At 47.6% G+C, this 16306-nt stretch overlaps 1 protein-coding gene across 1 annotated transcript; it reads right to left on the bottom strand.

Annotated features, from left to right (window-relative positions):
* Positions 1–1056: 1056 nt before the first annotated feature.
* Positions 1057–13134, bottom strand: ECRG4 (ECRG4 augurin precursor). The gene is made up of 4 exons (XM_043603039.1): positions 12735–13134; positions 7736–7783; positions 5569–5726; positions 1057–1429 (listed from the first exon to the last, which is right to left on the bottom strand). Exons 1-4 carry the CDS (start codon positions 12811–12813, stop codon positions 1286–1288), a joined length of 429 nt encoding a protein of 142 aa, XP_043458974.1. The 5' UTR covers positions 12814–13134; the 3' UTR covers positions 1057–1285.
* Positions 13135–16306: the final 3172 nt, after the last annotated feature.

Raw genomic sequence — 16306 nt, forward strand, 5'->3', positions numbered from 1 at the left:
GTATATGTGGGTGTTATGAGTGCCCATATATACCACTCTCCTGAAGCCCGTTGTTTGTTTATCTTTAGTTATGGTTTGTGAACGGAGATGTAGTCCAGGGACTATATACAAAATTATCATTTTTCTGAGAAAGAACGAAAAGCTTCCATTAGACTGTCAGAGGGGTCTGTGACCCACAAAAGTCTAAGAGCCATTCTGAGTGCCCGCCGCAGCACAGAGGTCATCACACAGGCTGTGACCAGATTCCCTCCATCAGTAATGTCTCCGGACAGCACCCCCTCACCTCACCATCCTGCCCCCATCTCCCTCCTTCTTCCCTCTCCTCACCTCCACAGCACTTTTCTCTTTTATTCACACTCTGGTTGTTTATTTACTTATTTTTAACGAGAGAGAGAGAGAGCACAAGCAGGGGAGGGGCAGAGAGAGAGAGAGAGAGAGAGAGAGGGAGACACAGAATCTGAAGCAGGCTCCAGGCTCTGAGCTGTCAGTGCAGAGCCCTGCAGGGGCCTTGAACCAACTAACCAAGAGATCATGACCTGAGCCTGACTCGGAGGCTTAACGGACTGAGCCACCCAAGCACCCCTCATTCACTCTGGTTGCTTAAATATGAAGTGAAGTATATTCTTAAATAGTTCTTGAATTCATTGGCTAAGCTTTAATTCTTTTAAGAGAAATGAGGCCATGACTTCACCCAAACTTCAGCCTTTTTTCTATTACCCTTCATTTCCTGTGTGATATTAAACAGGCCCAGCTCTAGCTCGGGGCCTGGGGGCCCAGAAAGGTCTCACACACATGTGGAATGATTAGTCCAAGCCGTGTTCTGTAGCCTTAAATAATTGTCGACCAAATTTTCTTGTTGGTTCCATATCTTGGGTTTAGCGTGGGCAGAAATGTTAACAAACGGAAGACCGCCCTGCTCAGTGGCCTGGTCTGCCCCGGTGGTGGCGAGGATTCCTGGCAGGGTGATGGTAACAGAGAGCTGTCTCTCAGATGAGGCTTCAATTTAGGGAAAATCCAGGGACTGAAATCCACCCCGAATGAATTCGGAGACTTCCGTTTTTAACAAAATGCTTTTATTTCTATTTTTTAATGAAATGCGTTATTAGGTACTTGCATGAAATATCAAAAAGCATTAATATTGTTTGTTTTAATTCACCCTTCCTGGTCGCAGAAAGGGGGTAGAAAATATCTGCTGGAATAAAGCCCAGCAGAAGCCACGTGGTGCGAGGCAGTGAAGGGGGTGGGGTGGGGGGCACTTTCGGCGCCGGTTCGCATGCACGGGGTGTTAGTAGTCATGGTAGTTGCCGATGGCCCTGGAGTCGTAGGGGCTCATCGCAGAGTCCTCGTCATAGTGACGCTGGTAGGAATCATAGTAGTCGTCCCCATTCCGACCTCTGTTTAGCCAGTAGGTGACGTCATCTTCAAATTTCTGGAGAAAAAGAGCACAACAGAGAACGGATTGAAGGACACCCACTCCCCCTAGACCACATCTTCCCTCTGCCTTTTCTCCGTAGTGGCTTTTCTTCAATGATTAACAGCTCCAACTGACAATCACCCTTCATTATCGTACTCTGTACTCAGAGGTGAGTACAGCCAGCTAAAGAGTACTGATCCAAGCCCTTGAAAACCTCCGTCCTGTGAGTTCTAAATGTACCCAACACTTAAACATTTTTCTCTTTTCTAGTAGATAAAATGGACGTCTCCCAAAGACGGCAATAACTTGGCCTGACCCGCGGGCACTGTGCACATCTGATTGTACTCATCTTACAGACACTGCCTCCTCTCCCTGTCCTGTCCTGTGCCTGGCCCACTCGAGTGCACAGAGTAGACGCTTGGTAAATTAAATCAACCACCACCGGGGCATGCGATAGCCGTGCGCAGTAGCAACGGTGACCGTTTTATGCCCGTGGTGTAGGTTAGAGCTTGCACGGCTGTCCTTCTTCGTTCCACGAACACTTCTTAACTGGGCGCAGCCTGTCAGCCCTATGCGTGGCACCGGAGAGCCACCCAAAGCAAGTTAGGACAGATTCCCTGCCTTCACGAAGCCTACAGTTACTGAGATACACATGAAAATAGGCAGCTGCAATTAGCAGGAAGAAGGGGAAGAAGAACTGAAGTGACTGAGAAGCATAGAACAACTTTCAGGTTTATAACTGGGGTAGCTGGTCTTTGACACCATTGCCTCTCTTAGAGGAAAGAGAGATTCTTTGTTGCTCATGAAGGTACAAGGTGAATGTAGATGCAAACTCACAGGTGTGGATGGTGACGACTCGGAGAGATACTTGGTGTGAGATCGAAAAGGCAGGGACAAGGGAAGGCTGACCTAGGGAGGTTGCAGGCTATCCAGAAGTTTGGGTCCAATCTTTCTCAAAGTGTGGCCAGTGCACCCAACCTCTAGGGATGCTATAAAGTGCAAGTTCTCAGGCACCCTTCTGCACCTCATGGGTGGAATTTTCCGGTGGCTGGGTTGCAGACATCTATTCCATAAGACTGCCAGTGAACATGCGTATCTGAGCGCTCCTGAGGCTGGAAGGCCCGGCCTCGGCCACGATGGTGTTCTCTGTGGCCACCCACTGGGGTGAGCAGTGGGTCAGCCTGTGCCACGCTGATGGGCACCACTCCGCCCCTCTGTTTGCTGAGCCCCGGGGGCTCTAGCATGAGAATGAGAACATTTGCTCTCACTACAATTGAGACAAATGTACAATACTACAGCTTTTCCCATAGTGTAATAATCTTGTTCCCCAGTTTTTCCCCAGTTTTTATAATCTTGTTTAAGGTTTTGGCTTAAAAGATGTTTTCAAGAAAGTAAAAAAAAATATTTTATGAATACAGGAATAACGCACACTCATATTTACAAATGGGTATGTGGGAGTGGGGCAGAGAAAAAGGGGGATTACAACTCCATTGCCAAAGACAAGCATGGCTGATATTTTGACGTTATTGCCTTCCAGTCTTTTCTGTGGCTAGTTATAATCTTATGGATCCTCACCCTTATTCTGGTTCTGTCATCAGTCATTATTTTAGCCATTTCTCCATGTTAAACTCTTTTTTTAAAATTTTTTTTAATATTTATTATTTTTGAGAGAGAGACAGAGGACGAGCAGGGGAGGGGCAGAGAGAGAGGGAGACACAGAATCCGAAGCAGGCTCCAGGCTCTGAGCTGTCAGCACAGAGCCCGACGTGGGGCTTGAACTCACGAGCTGTGAGATCACGACCTGAGCCGAAGTCGGACGCTCAACCAACTGAGCCACCAAGGCGCCCCTCTCCACGGTAAACGCTTAGTAGCCTTTTTCATGGACTGCAGCAAAGAAATGCAAGTTGCTACAACTGGCATGCCATTTTCATGTTCAAATAAGTACTTTTTTTTTTTTTTTAATTTTCAGTGAAAATTCCAGGTGTTCCTGAGGATGCGGGTAGACTGGTGCTCTCCCACGTGACTCACGGGAATGTGCACTTTGACAGTGCTTACAGACCCTTACCTGATTCTGCCTTCAGCCCCAGTAACTCCACTGGAAAATGGAATACCAAGGAAGGAACAAACCAAACACAAGGACGCAAGTAACAGTACCTGTCTTTTGGGTTGTTGCGATCGTAAGTTCATTCATATTAAGTGCTTAGACCCCTGCCTGGCACAGAGTCTGGATGTATGTGTTCAGCATTTTGCACACGGAGGACATATATATATATATATATATGAATGGAAAAGACATTGTAATACAATTACATGGCTGCCTTTTAAGAAACCTTTAAAAATAAGGCTTCTAAAGAGTTTCATTTTCTTTTCATCAATTTGTGGTGCTTTGTATACAGACACCCTCTGTGCACAGTACGAATCTTGGGTCCATTTGGAAAAGCCCTTCCAGCACCCCCGGCTTGGAGGCGTCACCCTTCATCTTTCTGGGCACGCTTTCCGGCTGGAGGGCAGGGCGAGTGTTCTCGATGTCGCCGCAGAGCCTCCAGTCCAGCGCTCCTGCCGGCCACTCTGCACACTTGCTTCTGTGGAATTCGTGACCTTAACTCCCTTGCCACCTCACCTGTACCTGTTTCCTGCTGGGAGTCTCTGATTGTCAACATTCTTTTCCTTGGATTTTGTGAATACATCCACTTACCTACCTACCTCCTGGACGCAGGAACGGAGCCATCTTTTCCTGCAAATGCATTGCTAAATTTCCCTGAAAGCACATGCAAAGACCACCTCTCTTTAACAGCCACTTTTCAGGGGCCCCTGGGTGGTTAAGTGTCCGAGTCTTGATTTAGGCTCAGGTCGTGATCTCACGGTCATGGGATCGAGCCCCCAGCTGGGCTGAGCATGGAACCTGCTAGGGATTCTTTCTCTCTCTCCCTCTCTGTGCCCCTCCCCTCCTCATGCTTTCTTCCTCAAAATAAATAGACATTTTTTTAAAATTTTTTTTTCAACGTTTATTTATTTTTGGGACAGAGAGAGACAGAGCATGAACGGGGGAGGGGCAGAGAGAGAGGGAGACACAGAATCGGAAACAGGCTCCAGGCTCTGAGCCATCAGCCCAGAGCCCGACGCGGGGCTCGAACTCACGGACCGCGAGATCGTGACCTGGCTGAAGTCAGACGCTTAACCGACTGCGCCACCCAGGCGCCCCAATAAACATTTTTTTAAAACTCACTTTTGGGGTGCCTGAGTGGTTCAGTCGGTTAAGTGTCCACCTTTGGCTCAGGTCATGATCTCATAGTTTGTGAGTTTGAGCCCCCTGTCTGGCTCTGCACTGACAGCTCAGAGCCTGGGGCCTCCTTCAGATTCTGTTTCCTTCTCTCTCTGCTCCTCCCCTCCTTGTGCTCTCTCTCTCTTTCTCTCTCTCAAATATAAATAAACATTAAAAAATAAAAAATACAATAAAAAGTTACTTTTCATCTCTTTCCATTATCCTCATGGGTCTTTGCATCAATCTTGTTGTCTCTGACATTTTTTGGAGGTAAAGCTGCAAACGTTTTGGGGAGGTTGTAAATTATCTTAAAAACACCCAGGCACTCAAAAACACTTGAGTGCCTCAGTCGGTTAAGCATCCAATTTCGGTTTGGATCATGATCTCATGGCTTATGGGTTTGAGCCCTGCGTTAGGCTCTGTGCTGACAGCTCAGAGCCTGGAGCCTGCTTCAGATTCTGTGTCTTCCTCTCTCTCTGCCCCTCCCCTGCTTGTGCTGGGTCTCTCAAAAGTAAATAAATGTTAAAAAAAAAAAATTAAAAAAAAAAAAAACACCTCCCGGGCAAAACTGTACAGATAAGTGAAATCGAATTCTGGATGAATTTAGGTCCCAGCCATTTTGGGCAGTGGCTTCTCTGGAACCCCACTTCCCAGCCATGTTGGGAGAGACTCCCTTTTGGGCGTAGTGTGATGGAAAATTCTAGCTGGTGTCCCTACATCTCAATGGTAATGTTATCCAATGCCTGGGTAGCACTTGACAGATGATGGGGTCTCCTACTTTTTGGAGTGAACTATGAAGACTACTTTTCTGTGCCATTTGCCCAAGCCAAGCATCTGTCCCCATGGTGCTGCTCTGCAGGGAGCCAGTCTTCCAGGGGCCGGGAATACCCACCGCTTCATCGAAACCCATATAGAGGAACTGCTGGTACCACTGCTGAACCTCTGGCCGAGTCCGGTCCCACAGCTGCCGTTTCTGGCGCTTCAGGCTGTTTAAGAATTCTTTGGCCTTGTTCTCATCCACCGCCACTTTCGTCTTAGGTGAAGCAGGTGCTGAAATATCAATACCCCACCCCCCCAAAGTACAAAAATTGATTTCTCTTCTTAGCGTGGGTGAATCGCTAATGAACATCCCACACCCCAAGCCCACCCCGCATTAGATGGTTTTGATTTTCAACTGCATTCTTACATCACATGTGATGAAATACAGCTGCCCGTCATCTGTCTCCACACCCCTTGGTAGTAAGCTCTCCATTTGGGTGCAGTCACATAAAGGCACACAGGGGAGAGAAGAAATGCAGCCCATTCCCTGCAGCCACTCACCGGCCCTAGACCTCAGCCACTTGCAGGGGCTGGTGGCCCACCCCTTAGGCATTTAGGAAACAAGTAGATGTCTAGGGCCATAAAGGTGTATGTTCCTTGCACGTGCAAACAAGAGAGCGCTGTGCCTGATTAGGTGACCAGGAAAGAAAAAGAACTAGAACAATGAGCTCGGAGTGGCCCAGCCTGGCACCACGGCATGCTCTCACCCCGGAGAGCTGGAGCACACAGGGCCACCTGGGGTCACCATCTGCGGGCCTCACAGATCATCGACGGTTCAACCGAGTCTCGAAAGGTACTGGCCCTTGCTTTAGCATGTGGCTTCTCCCAACATCTTCCCATTGTGGTCTTAATGGTTCAGAAGGCTCCCCTTCTGCAGGACGTGCTCAGGGAACACAGTTCTGCCACTGGGTCTTCCCCTGCTGTCTGTCCCCTCATCTACAAAACTGGGCTGACAGTCCCCATTTTGGTGGTGTTACGAAGGCTGCACAGGATAATGGGAGTGAAGTGTTCTATGTGTTCTTTGGTCACATGGATAAGTATCAGTGGATTTGTTTCCTCAACTTCCTGCTCATCCCTGTTTCCTTCAGGGCCTGTTGCACCCTTTTGTACACAGCAGGGGCTCAATATGTGTTTCTAGGTTTGACTTGAATAAAAGCTGAGGATGTACATCAGGACTTGTGATTATCTTAGCGGTCTGCTTGCTCCCACCTCTGACAGGGTGGTCTTTCAAGAGCTTCCGTCACCCCTGGTGTCCTGGAGGAGCGGGCTGCCCAGCACAGAGATCGGGGATGGGCCAGGGCCTCACGAGCAGCTAGAAATGCTGGGGAAGATGCTGGGAGCCCCTTCAGAAGCCCCCTGCCCCTGAGGGGAACCCCCAGGGCTCAGCATCCAGGGGATCTCTGGGGGGCTGACTGGGAAGCATATGAATAGCATCAGGGAGCCCCACATTGTCAGGGAGCAGGCCTCAGCCTGCCAGACTCTCCCGTTAGCTGGGGCAGAGTTGGGGCGGGGAAGGAATATAAGGGATTAAAGGTTCGCATCAGAAATGTCACACTTCTAAATTTCTAAGAGATGTACAAATTCTTCATTTTACAGGCAAAGATGACAGTTCCAAGGGAAGATGGCCTTCGTAAGACCACATGATTGGTCCAACTGATCTACCTGATTATGGTGGGCCTGGAACTCCTATTGTATGGCTCCCAACCTGTTGTGGTTCGACAACATTTTGGGGCCATCTATCACATTCCTTGGAGGAGTATTTTTCACAACAGGTGTTAGTGACAAACAGTTTTTCTGTTCAACCCTGCCCCCGGGGGCTGATTGCATATAGAATACTACAACAGTACCATTCTGTGTCTATTCCACCAATGGAGGTTTTATGTGCTCTAAAAGATATGCTCTAAATTTAGATACGTGCTCTACAGCGTATCATGGTTCTAAAATAAATAGCATTCAATTAACACAGTAGCACTGTTTCTTTTATCTTTGAGTCCACACCGACAGCTTTCAGAAAAATAATTTTCAAACATTTACTGGCAATAATATTTATCCAATGAAATACCACACACACACACACACACACACACACACACACACAGTAAGACCTTCAGATCTGCCAACCTTTTAAGGAGTAAACACTTCTGATTTTCCAAATACAAGACCCCAGTGAGCACACTCAACATTGCCTTTCACTGCGCCCCATTAAGAAGGCAGCCATTATCCATGGGGGGTATACTTACCTTCCTGCTTTTGAAGCATCAGCTTGAGTTTATTCCCACTTACGCCACCTAATGGAATGAAAACAGAAATCATGTTAGAGTTGCACTGTACCCTTTACATTCTCAAGTGCAAAAATCTGAGTTGGAATAAAGCACCGCGTGCCCCTATCTTGTCTTGGGAACTTGGAGGTATCACAGTATTTGATGTTTGCTGCCTTCCCTGTCATGAAGGAAAAACAATTCAGGCTCAAACTGGTGACAATGACCATGGCTGACCGAGGGCATAACGATTTGAGATATTCCCTAGGAGAAGTGACATCGTTCTTTCAAGCTCCTTGCGTCTTATTATGAGGGCCGGTTGTCTGTCATATGTACCTTTCTGCAGACTTTCCCTTTTCATGGTATGGTAAATGGAATAATGCCTCCCACCCTCTAATTCATATCCACCCAGAACTACTGAATGTTTACTTATTTGGAAATAGGGCATTTTGCAGATGTAATCAAGGATCTCAGTTAACTGTGAAGGAGGTGATATCATGTCGGATGGATGGAACCTAAAGTCCAATGGCTGGAATCTTTGGAGGAGGGGGAGGGGGTACAAAGAAGGCAGCCGTGTGAGGACAAAGGCGGGCAAGCACCATGAAGTTTCACTGTCATAAGCCGAGGAAGGCACTTTAGCTCTTGAAACATCCAGTCCAGGGGCACCTGTGTGGCTCAGTCAGTTAAGTGTCTGACATTGGCTCAGGTCATGATCTCACAGTTTGTGGGTTCGAGCCCCGAGCCAGGCTCTGTACTGACAGCTCAGAGCCCGGAGCCTGCTTCAGATTCTGTATCTCCCTCTGAGCCTCATCCGCTCACACTCTATGTCTCTCTCTCTCTCAAAGATAAACATTAAACAAAAAAATTTTTTTAATCCAGCCCAGTTTTGTAAGGTTGCCCGGACCCTCTTCCAATTAGGCATTATCTATACCATTTTCTGACATTTTTATTCAGTTCTAAAAGTATTTCTAACCAGCCTAAACATTCTAACAGAAAATCACATGACTGGTCTGGTAGGACACCCTCCTCTGCTTGGTGAGCAGGTGTGAGGACCCATAGACATCTCTGATCTTTAAGTGCTACATGTAGGTACGAAGCTTGTCCCTGGAAGGGATATCCAAAGCCCCTGGAAGAAAAACCCAGCCTCAGAAGTAGGGAACAGAACATAGCATGTTCAGGTGTAAGGAGCTGATCTGGCCCCAGGATGAAGGTGGTGATGTCCACCTTTCTAGGCAGGCCCTTAACCGCCCCATCCATGGACAGGCCCCAAGGCCCGTGTTTGCATCTGCGAAGGTACAGTTTTCTGGGAATAGGAGTGATGTCTTTTACCAGACTCTCCAAAGTGTCTGGGACCCAAATAAGACTAAGAACCCCTGCTTAAAGTATTTACTATGTAATCGGGGCGGCGGGGGGGGGGGGGGGGGGGGGGGCGGAGAAAACACATCCATGACCAATTGGCTGCCCACAGCTGAGCTTTTCCTGCAGACGTGTTTTGTGAGTGCACGCAGTGTTTGCAAAATTTCAATTGGAACATCTCCGGGCCCAAGTCACTCAGCCCACCCCATGGCCATAAAGAGCCATTTCACCTGTCAGCTAGCCCTCTGTAGGCATCTGAATTTAAGCGCTACCCAAGTGCCCTTAGAATAGGTATGCCAGGGGCGCCTGGGTGGCGCAGTCGGTTAAGCGTCCGACTTCAGCTCAGGTCATGATCTCGCGGTCCGTGAGTTCGAGCCCTGCGTCGGGCTCTGGGCTGATGGCTCAGAGCCTGGAGCCTGTTTCCGATTCTGTGTCTCCCTCTCTCTCTGCCCCTCCCCCGTTCATGCTCTGTCTCTCTCTGTCCCCCCAAAAATAAAGAAACATTGGAAAAAAAATTTTTTTTTAAAAAAGAATAGGCTCTGGGCTGATGGCTCAGAGCCTGGAGCCTGTTTCCGATTCTGTGTCTCCCTCTCTCTCTGCCCCTCCCCCATTCATGCTCTGTCTCTCTCTGTCCCCCCAAAAATAAAGAAACGTTGGAAAAAAAAATTTTTTTTAAAAAGAATAGGTATGCCAGCCAGGGAGCGTGGTTGGGAAGAATCTCTAGGAACCAGGGAATTTTTTTTTTTACATCATACATTTATCACCAACAATCCTCTCGACTCCAAAATTGGGCACAGGGATTAAAAATAAAAATTAATTGCACTGCTAGGAGCACCTGCCTGGTTCTGTCAGTTAAGTGACCGACTCTTGATTTTGGCTCAGGTCATGATCTCACGTTTTGTGGGTTTGAGCCCCATATCACTCTCTGCGCTAACAGCAGGGAGGCTGCTTGGTATTTTCTCTCTGCCCCTCCCTGTGTGCTTCCTCTATCTCTCTCAAAATAAATAAAGAAATTAAAAAATTCGTTGCACTACTTAATAAAGACTTACTGGTAACTTTCACTAAAAACATACAAACTTTGTGAAAATTTTCCCAAACCTTCAAATGATTTGGTTACAGATATTTACAATGTGTACATTTAATAACTTTTTTTAACGTTTATTTATCATTTTTGAGAGACAGAGCATGAGTCGGGGAGGGGCAGAGAGAGAGGAAGACACAGAATCCAAAGCAGGCTCCGGGCTCTGAGCTATCAGCACAGAGCCCAACGCAGGGTTTGAACTCAAGGACTGGGAGATCATGACCTGAGCTGAAGTCGGAAGCTTAACCAACTGAGCCACCCAAGCACCCCTTATAATGTGTACATTTAATATGGTACGTTAACTGATACAGTGGAATATGATTTGAGAAAAGGAGTCAGCAAATGATTTCCAGAAACACCTGTGGGACACAGATTAAGTCATAAAGTTTCCAATACCTAGGCAGCCCCCCAGAGATGGGATGAGTCGCCCCCAAGAGGTTCCCCATCAAGAGTAAATAAGCAGAGATGAGCACTTGACGGTGCTCCTATAGAGGGGATTATTTAATGAGATTGGAATGAGGCTACTTTTAAAGGCTGTACCTTAAGAATCATCCAACCTTAACAGTCAATAGAGAAATCTATGAACACATTTGTCAAAGCACACAGGTCTGTTTCTTGGCACCATTATTAGCATTCATTAATATCTTAACATTCGTCCATCTCTAACAACAGCGTGGCACACACAGAATTATCGCCCCTCCATCTGTTTGCCTTCTGTAAAAGCACTTGACAATAAATGAGTGAAATGTGGCCTGATGTTGAAATAGACATTGGATGTTGGCATCTGCCCTGCTGCTGCGATTTCTTGCAGCAAATGTGTGTCACTACTGTTCCAGAAATGAGAGCCTCACCAGACCTCAGCTCTACAACAGAAAGGCATGGAAAAATCCTAAATTATGAATTATTAATAGTTGCCACTGTGCCAATTACTACACCCTGAACTACAAATATTAATACATATAATTGGACACCACATTAAATTTGTTTGAAGAAAAAAATAAAGAATAACCGAATAGCTGTGAATTTTTTCCAATAGTATGGAATTTTTTTTTTACTTCTACATCATCAGTCACTGTATCTAGATGGTGATAATAGGCACTCCTGAATTTATTCAGCCTGACATTAGATCTCCCAGCAGATGCAGAATTGCAGGATGTCCCTTTGAAGGTGCTAACTATTAATAAATTGCTCAAGAAGGAGCAATGATCATTTTCTCCATTTAACGTTTTCGGGTGTCATAAGGAGCCACCTTGGGGATTTGACGTATGTGAGGATTTTCATTTTATGTCATGAAAATTTTCACATTCCAGCTCAATGATGATAATATTTTAACTGACACTTTTCACTACGTTCTTGGTATGAATGAAATAAAATACAGGTCTGAAGAGGGAAGGTTTATAGCAGGTGCTCACTTGCTTTATTCAGATGTGCTTCTGAAAATGGAAGGCACAGAGGAGGCGGGGCGGATCAGTCATGTAATGAGAAATTATTGATGAGCCTCCCCTGTGGTTGTAACTTAGAAGCAGTTCTCCTGACCTGAACAGGTCCCCTGCTGTTCTGGCGACCAGGGACTCTGTCTGACCTCAGGGCTCCTGCAGCAGGCTTCCTTCCCCCGCCCCCCCCCCCCCCCCAACCAGGAGTTTGGTTTTCCACATCTGTTCTGAAAAAGCAAAGCACAGAAGCTGAGCCATCAAGGGTGTCTTCCATTGTCATTGCCAGGGCCCGGCCACTCTGTGGTGGGAAGAGCACCCATCTCAGGGTCTTGGGCCAGCACTTCATGCCTTCCAGCCCCAGTACCCTGAGCAGATCTGGGATCACAATATGCCTCGCAGACATGTGAGTGTCAAAAGGGCTCACGCATGCGCGAGGTCCCTAGTGACGCATAAAGGATCCTCACCTGGAAGGTAGTATTGTCAGGACAAAACCCTAAGGTGGGGTCTGTGGATTCCCAAGGTTCAGATGCCTGCACATCCTCCAAACTGCTTCATCTTGGGGGGTATGTATGAACATGCTCCTTTTATAGGCAAGGAACCTGGAATTTTCAACTGATTCCCTAAGGGCTCCCTGAAGCACAGAAGGTTAAGCATTTCTCCTTTAAGAGCATTTTCCCTGTCTGGGTTGTGAGGCCTGCCTGCAGTTTTGCAGACCTGAAACTTCACTGGGATGCCAAGCGTGCCCCCCCCTCCCCCGCCCTCCTTAGGGAATTGCCTGGAAAGGCATCTCCATAATGATGCATTCTGGCTCCCCTCAGTCCTAGAAGGCCCCACTGCTTAAAGTTCTCAGTACCCCTCTGCCCCTTAAGTTAGGGTCAAATCACTTCTTGCCCCTCCATGGGACCTTGGCCCTCACTCTTTCCCAAGGTGACCACCCTTGTCCGAAACCTGCCCTTGGCCCTGCTACTCGATCCGCCTGCCGAAGCGCGCCACTCCCACTTCTGCCAGAGCAAAACCCTATTACCCATTGGTACTTGCTGGGACTCACGGTCCCTCGGTCCTCACCCCATCACCCATCTCCCTCCCTGGCGCCCTGGCGCTGCCGACATACCTGAGCCCAGGCACAGCAGCAGGAGTAGCGCCAGCGCGGTCATGGCCAGGACAGTGAGCCGCGCGGAGGAGGCGGCCATGGCTGCGGCGGGAGGGCAAGAGAGAGACGCGCACCGGAGAGCCGTCGCACGAGAGGACTGGGCGCACAAGGACAGGGGCGCAGGCTGGCGGGCGCTCCCTACATTCCAGCCGGGGCGGGACCTGTCGGGCGGGCGCGGTGCCAACGGGCCAGGGGCCAAGCGGCCGCTCGGAGAGCCACCGAGCCCCCCTCCCCGGCCACCGCTCCACAGAGGCGCCTCCCAGGCCAGTGGGAGACGCGATGCTGGGGCCACCGAGAACTGCCCGGGCCAGGGGGAAAGATGGGGGAGACGGCTGGCTCTTCCCCTTTTCACTCCGCGCGAACACTTCCCTTCCTTCCCTTCCTCCCCTTCTCTCTCCCTCCAGGGCGCAGGGCCCGGCTCCTGCCTGGGCTCATCAAGTGGCCTTTGGAATTTCCTTGATTCCCCGACGCTGCGCTTAAAGATGCCTTTGGCGGTGCTATGTTTTGTGATATTTTGAAAGATTCCACAGTCTGGGTTCAGAACTGCAGTTCAGGAAAACTTTGCCCCCCAAACTACTCTGATAGAAAAGCCTTTCAGAAACCGGGAACCTGGTGAACGTGGTAGGTGTTCTCAGGACAAATGGGTCCCTTTATGCGTCCTGTAATCTGTGCGCTTGAAAGACTTAAGGGGAGGCCCGGAAGCGACCCCCACAAGTGCCACCCCAGTACCAGGCCTGTGCAAACACAGAGGACACATACTAGGCAATACTAAGTGGGGAAGGAAAACAAAAACAAAGTTGTCGCAACTGATTTCGAGCAGGTCACCTACATTCACAAAATGGCCATGATGTGAAATTACCTTCAGGGGCCCTTCCCACCTAAGATCTGCTCTGAACTCCTCCGTGGACTACCTCTCTACCTGCTTCCTCACTTTTTATACCTTCCCCTGGTCAGTGCCTACTATCTCGCCATAGAATTCGCTCTCCATGTAACGCAGTTGGCAGTTGGATTTCCGCAGCAGGCAGTGAGAAAGTACTTTAATTTTGAGCTAGAGAAGGCAGATAGTGGCCGGCAGAGGAAAGAAAAAGCATGAAGTGTGTCAGAGAATCACAAAACCTTGTGCTGTCCCGGCTTCCCAAGGTGCCAGAGCGAGCCTGAAAGGCGGGCAGGGAAATGCTCACAGCCCTTAGGGGAAAAAGAGGATGAAAAAAGCAACAACAAAGGTGATGTAGTTACTTTTGCGCAGGGACGAGAAATTTACTATCAGGAAGAAAACCAAAGGAAATAAAAAGCCAGTGTTCTGTTTGGCTTAGAACATACGTTAAAGATGTTCATTGTAATCTTTCCTTTCTTGTGGAAATCATCCCCCCCCCCAACCCAGTGCCCCTGTATTCCAAATCTCCAAGGGAATTGGCTTCTAATGTAACATTTAAATTCTCTCCTCTTAACTAGGGTCTGATCAAAACTGAGCTACCGCAGCCAGTAGGGACAGCAGTCACATCTCTGGACAGTTCCTTCTTCTGTCTTTTGGATACAGACCTACATTTCATTCCCTCACCCATCCCTTCCCATTTTCAGCTGAAAATGCAGAGCAGTGGTTTTATTTTTTTCTTAATTCCGAGATCCTAAGGGGAAAAAAAAAGTCTGCTTTAATCAGCTCTTACAGTGGTAGCATTTAAGACACAGCGAATATTGAATCTTAATTTTTTATGAGCCTATACTTAAAAAAAAAAAAAAACCACCCAACCTTGATTACTGTTTTAATATAGAATTGGTAGGGAAAATCAAGGATCCTACAGAAAAAAGTATTTTAAAGTAATTTCCATAGGTGAGAAGAAGATTCCTTCTTCTGATTCCTTTCCCTGGGGAAGGGATGGAGGTGAGCTCACTCAGGTGCCACCTCCAGGCTGCTCCAGCCAACGTCCTGGGGGACCAGGGAACAGCAGCATCTTTCACAGGGAGGGCTGTGGTAAGAAGACATTGCCAGGAGAGTAGGCTGAAGCTCGGTGTATACCTTCTAACCACCCAGATAAACATGATCGTGTTTACTTGAGAAACAAAAATGGTTTCCAAAAGATTTTATAGTTCCCGGATAAGTGGGATATTACACACCCCAAGTTATGACCGATTTCTCCAGCTCTGCCAATCATAGAGACAGCCTCTTTAGGGAAAATGGAAATACAACAATACAGAAAAGTGTGGAGATCAAATATACGACATCATGATCAATAAACATTATCAACCCTCCAGGGGCCCTTCCCTATCAATCCCCACCCCATAAGTACTGTGCCATGATACTTTGGTTTGAAGCAATCTTCTTTGTTTTTGTTTTGTTTTGTTTTAGTTAATTTATTTATTTTGAGAGAGAGAGAGAGAGTGGGAAAGGGGCAGAGAGAGAGAGGGAGAGAGAGAATCCCAAGCAGGCTCCATACTGTCAGCCCAGAGCCCAGTGAGGAGCTCGAACTCATGAACTATGAGATCATGACCTAAGCCGAAACCAAGATCCAGACACATATCTGACTGAGCCACCCAGGTTCCTGGAGGCAATCTTCTTTGAAAAATATTTCATTGTATTTCATTTTAATTTTGAAAGGAAAGAAAGAAAGAAAGAAGAAAGAAAGAAAAGAGGGAGGGAGGGAGGGAAGGAAGGAAGGAAGGAAGGAAGGAAGGAAGGAACCTCAAAATAAAAACTTATGGTTACCAACAGGAAGATACTAATTAGTAAAAGAAGTATTAAAAGTTTCAGATTCGTGACTGTGCCAGTTTAATTCAGTTCATTTCTGTTCTCTTGTCTCAAAATGCTCACTGGGCATCCTTTGCCTCGACCACACTCCAGAGGGAAATGTCTTTGGCTCCGATATTCTTGTCCAACTCCACTCTGGTGGTAAGGTCTTATCAGCACTGATAAAACAGCACACAGCTCTCTCAGCTACTGACCCCACAGAGTCCTTTGTTCATGTTCATTCATGCCTGGTCCAGGGTGCCTTGGATCCTGCCAGGTGAGACTTTTTTGTCTCTCCCATATAAACACAGAGTAGTTCAGCTGTAGAGGGGGGTCTGGGAAGGAAAGTCAACTTTGATTGGGCCCCAGTGGCCATTGGGGCAGCTTCTTCAGTAAGAGATTCCGAGGTGTGATGGGAGTGTCCATGTTCCCTACGAGGTAAAGAGCCCTTTTCACAAATAGTGTTTGGACTATTTGTCCAAGGACTCTGTCTTTCTAGGGGGCTGCTGGACTCAGGTGCTCAGCTGGAGACAATATGTCGGTTGTTGATATCAAGTTCCTTTCCATCTGGTTATTCAGAAGTATGTATGAAATAGCAGCTACGTATGAGGCACTATGAAAAGTCTTTTTTTTTTTCCTGTTCACTTAACTTGGTCATCCCAAGCGCATGGCTCCTCTTTCTCCCTCTGCTACAGCTGGTGCCATTCTTTATTCTGCTGTTTCTCAAGCTAGGCCTAAAACCCCCAAGGTGCCTGTTAATGCACGTTTCTGGGTCAGACTCCCGAGAATTCTAATCTAATCAGTCTTGGGT

The sequence above is a fragment of the Prionailurus bengalensis genome, chromosome A3, assembly GCF_016509475.1.
Source record: "Prionailurus bengalensis isolate Pbe53 chromosome A3, Fcat_Pben_1.1_paternal_pri, whole genome shotgun sequence".
Classification (NCBI taxonomy): domain Eukaryota; kingdom Metazoa; phylum Chordata; class Mammalia; order Carnivora; family Felidae; genus Prionailurus; species Prionailurus bengalensis.